Source organism: Clarias gariepinus, chromosome 2, assembly GCF_024256425.1.
Source record: "Clarias gariepinus isolate MV-2021 ecotype Netherlands chromosome 2, CGAR_prim_01v2, whole genome shotgun sequence".
Classification (NCBI taxonomy): Eukaryota; Metazoa; Chordata; class Actinopteri; order Siluriformes; family Clariidae; genus Clarias; species Clarias gariepinus.
The window spans coordinates 50,535,064-50,537,792 of NC_071101.1; the positions used below are offsets into that span (position 1 = coordinate 50,535,064).

General features: G+C 38.6%; 1 protein-coding gene across 1 annotated transcript; it reads left to right on the forward strand.

The window, feature by feature from the left end:
* The first annotated feature begins 1,306 nt into the window (after positions 1-1,306).
* Positions 1,307-2,287, forward strand: LOC128545315 (trace amine-associated receptor 13c-like). The gene has a single exon (XM_053515506.1). It carries the CDS (start codon positions 1,313-1,315, stop codon positions 2,285-2,287), a length of 975 nt encoding a protein of 324 aa, XP_053371481.1. The 5' UTR covers positions 1,307-1,312.
* The last annotated feature ends 442 nt before the right edge of the window (positions 2,288-2,729 follow it).

Sequence of the window (2,729 nt, forward strand, 5' to 3'; positions counted from 1 at the left end):
TCAGCAGTTGAGAGGATATCATGTCTTAGTGCGGGTGGACAACACTACGGTAGTCTATTATATAAATCGCCAGGGCGGATTGCGTCCACGCCGCTTGAACAAGCTAGCTCAGCAGATTCTGCTTTGCCCACAGGACAAGTTCATTCCGGGGCATATGGATGTGGAAGCAGACTTGCTGTTCAAACAAGCTGTGACACATGGGGAATGGAAACCCCACCCCAAATGGTCATTCAAATCTGGGAGAGGTAGCAGAGGTGGACCTCTGTGCTTCACAGGACACGACACAATGTCCTCTTTACTACTCTCTGAATTCTCCAGCTCCCCTGGGTCTGGACGCCATGGCCCACACGTGGCCCAGACAGCATCTTTACGCAATTCCTCTGATAGCTCTGCCCCCGGAGTCCTAGCAAAGGTCCGTCAACAGGGACTCCGCATCTTATTGATAGAGCCCCGTTGGCTGACCAGAGTATGGTTCTCAGATCTAATATCAGAATCAGAATCAGAAAACTTTATTGATCCCGCAGGAAATTGCTTATGTGATGACTGCCATAACACACAAAGCACACAGAGACACAAAAACAATATTAGATAAAAGTAAATAAAATAGAATAAATCTAAATAGAATCTGAATAAAATCTGTAAAAAGAAACAACCACAATACAAATATACAGACTATGCTACACCCTCCTGAAAGGGGTCAATTAAGAGATGCTGGTGTTTCAGCCAATGTAATAGAAACTATTCTTTGTGCAAGACAAATTGGTACATAACAAGTTAGTATATGGCAAACCATGTAGACCCAGTTCCCTGCCAGATGGTTTCAGTTCTAGTTTTTGAGAGGAGAGTTTCTGCAGGAGAAACTGTCCTCAGTCATATGTTCTAGCACTCTCAGAACGTATGTGGCCGCCATTTCGGCTTACCATGTTCTGATTGAGGGGGTTTCTGTGGGAAAGCACCCATTAGTTGCCCACTTTTGAACCTCTGGAGTCAGTGCTTTTTAGGTTTCTGACCCTTTAATGCTTATTTTCCCGCCATATATATTAACATTTTGTAATGCATTGTTGTGTTTCTTAGTATGAAAAGTGTACATAGTTACAGACAAATTTGTGTAACATCAGGTTTACTTCTCTGGTTATGTGAACTAGGCCTTTTTGTTCCACCAAGGCATGACATCATTTGCATTATGCTGTCACTTAAACTCAGGGGTGTATTCAAATATTAAACTATAAAAGCACTAGAGCTGCTTGAGACAAGAAATCTATTAATGACTTACGACTGAAAATTGTTTTACTTTGTAGACATAAGAAGATTCATGAACCTGACAGAGTTTAATCAGTCTGATCGTTGTGAGCATTTCTTCTGTCCAGAGAGATCTGTGTCTCCCATACTTTATATCTTATTGTACGCATGTTCAGCTGCTGTGGTTCTGCTAACAGTGTGTGGAAATCTGCTCATCATCATCTCTGTTTTTTACTTTAAACAGCTTCAAACACCGACTAACATGCTTGTGCTTTCCCTTGCGGTGTCGGATTTCCTTGTGGGTGCTTTAGTGATGCCACTGATGTTAATCTGGACGATTGAGTCATGCTGGATTTTTGGAAAAGTTTTATGCATCAGTTTTTTTGTAGTTTCTGGTTTCTTCATGACCATATCGATCTATAATGTTACTCTTATTGCTGTTGATCGATATTTGGCTCTCTCACACCCATTTCTGTACTTAAACACGATCTCTAGGAGGACTACATGCATTGTAGTTTATTGTAACTGGTGTGTGTTGGGGTTGTATGTCACAGCATTTTATTATTTTACTGGAACCTTTTCAAGTTTTGTAATGTGTCCAGGAGAATGTTTTTATTTGCTAAATGAGGTTTGGTCTGAGGTTGATCTTGTATTTTCCTTTATATTTCCACTTTCCATCATAGGAATGTTGTATATTCGGGTTTTTGGCATTGCTAAGAAACATGCCACTGCTATCCGAGAGCTTAATAATCACACGTGGCCTAAAATCCACATGAAATCTGAGAGAAAAGCAGCAAAAGTTCTTGGCATTTTAGTGTCTGTGTTTCTGGTTTGTTTACTTCCATATTTTATTTACAGTTTAATAGGGACTGTTATTGAAATCCAGGCAGAAACATTATTTAAAGTTTTGGCTGTGGTTCATATTAATTCTTGCATTAACCCTTATATTTATGCTTTATTTTACCCATGGTTTAGGAAGTGTATTAAATTAGTTATAACACTAAAAATATTTCAAACAGACTCTAAGTTCATAAATATTCTTTCATGATAATGGTTTTGTTGCTTATTTTAACTACGAGTCCAAAATATTGCTATTGTCTAACAGAGAAAAACTCTGATATCTCCACCAGCAACAAAAATGGGATAAACTAATAACATTGGTTACATGCTTAATGGAAACAGTTAAAATTAGTGTTAAAATTTTAATTTTTTTTAGCTAATTTAACTTGGGGCTTGCAGAGGGCCATTGACCAGATGCTGAGAAGCTGAGAGTATTGTTTTCAAAAAGGATTGTGACAAAAAAGGAGGAAAAAACATGCATGTGCACATCGTTTCTGTTTCCTCACACTCTGCCACAGGTGCTTATGAACTCTCAACACCTGAATAGAAATGGGCCCACATAGCCTGAATGGTAGTTTTTATCTTTTTCCTGCTATTGACACATATGCCTTCAAGATGTTTTATTTGGTTTAAAACAAACTTTTTTTAGT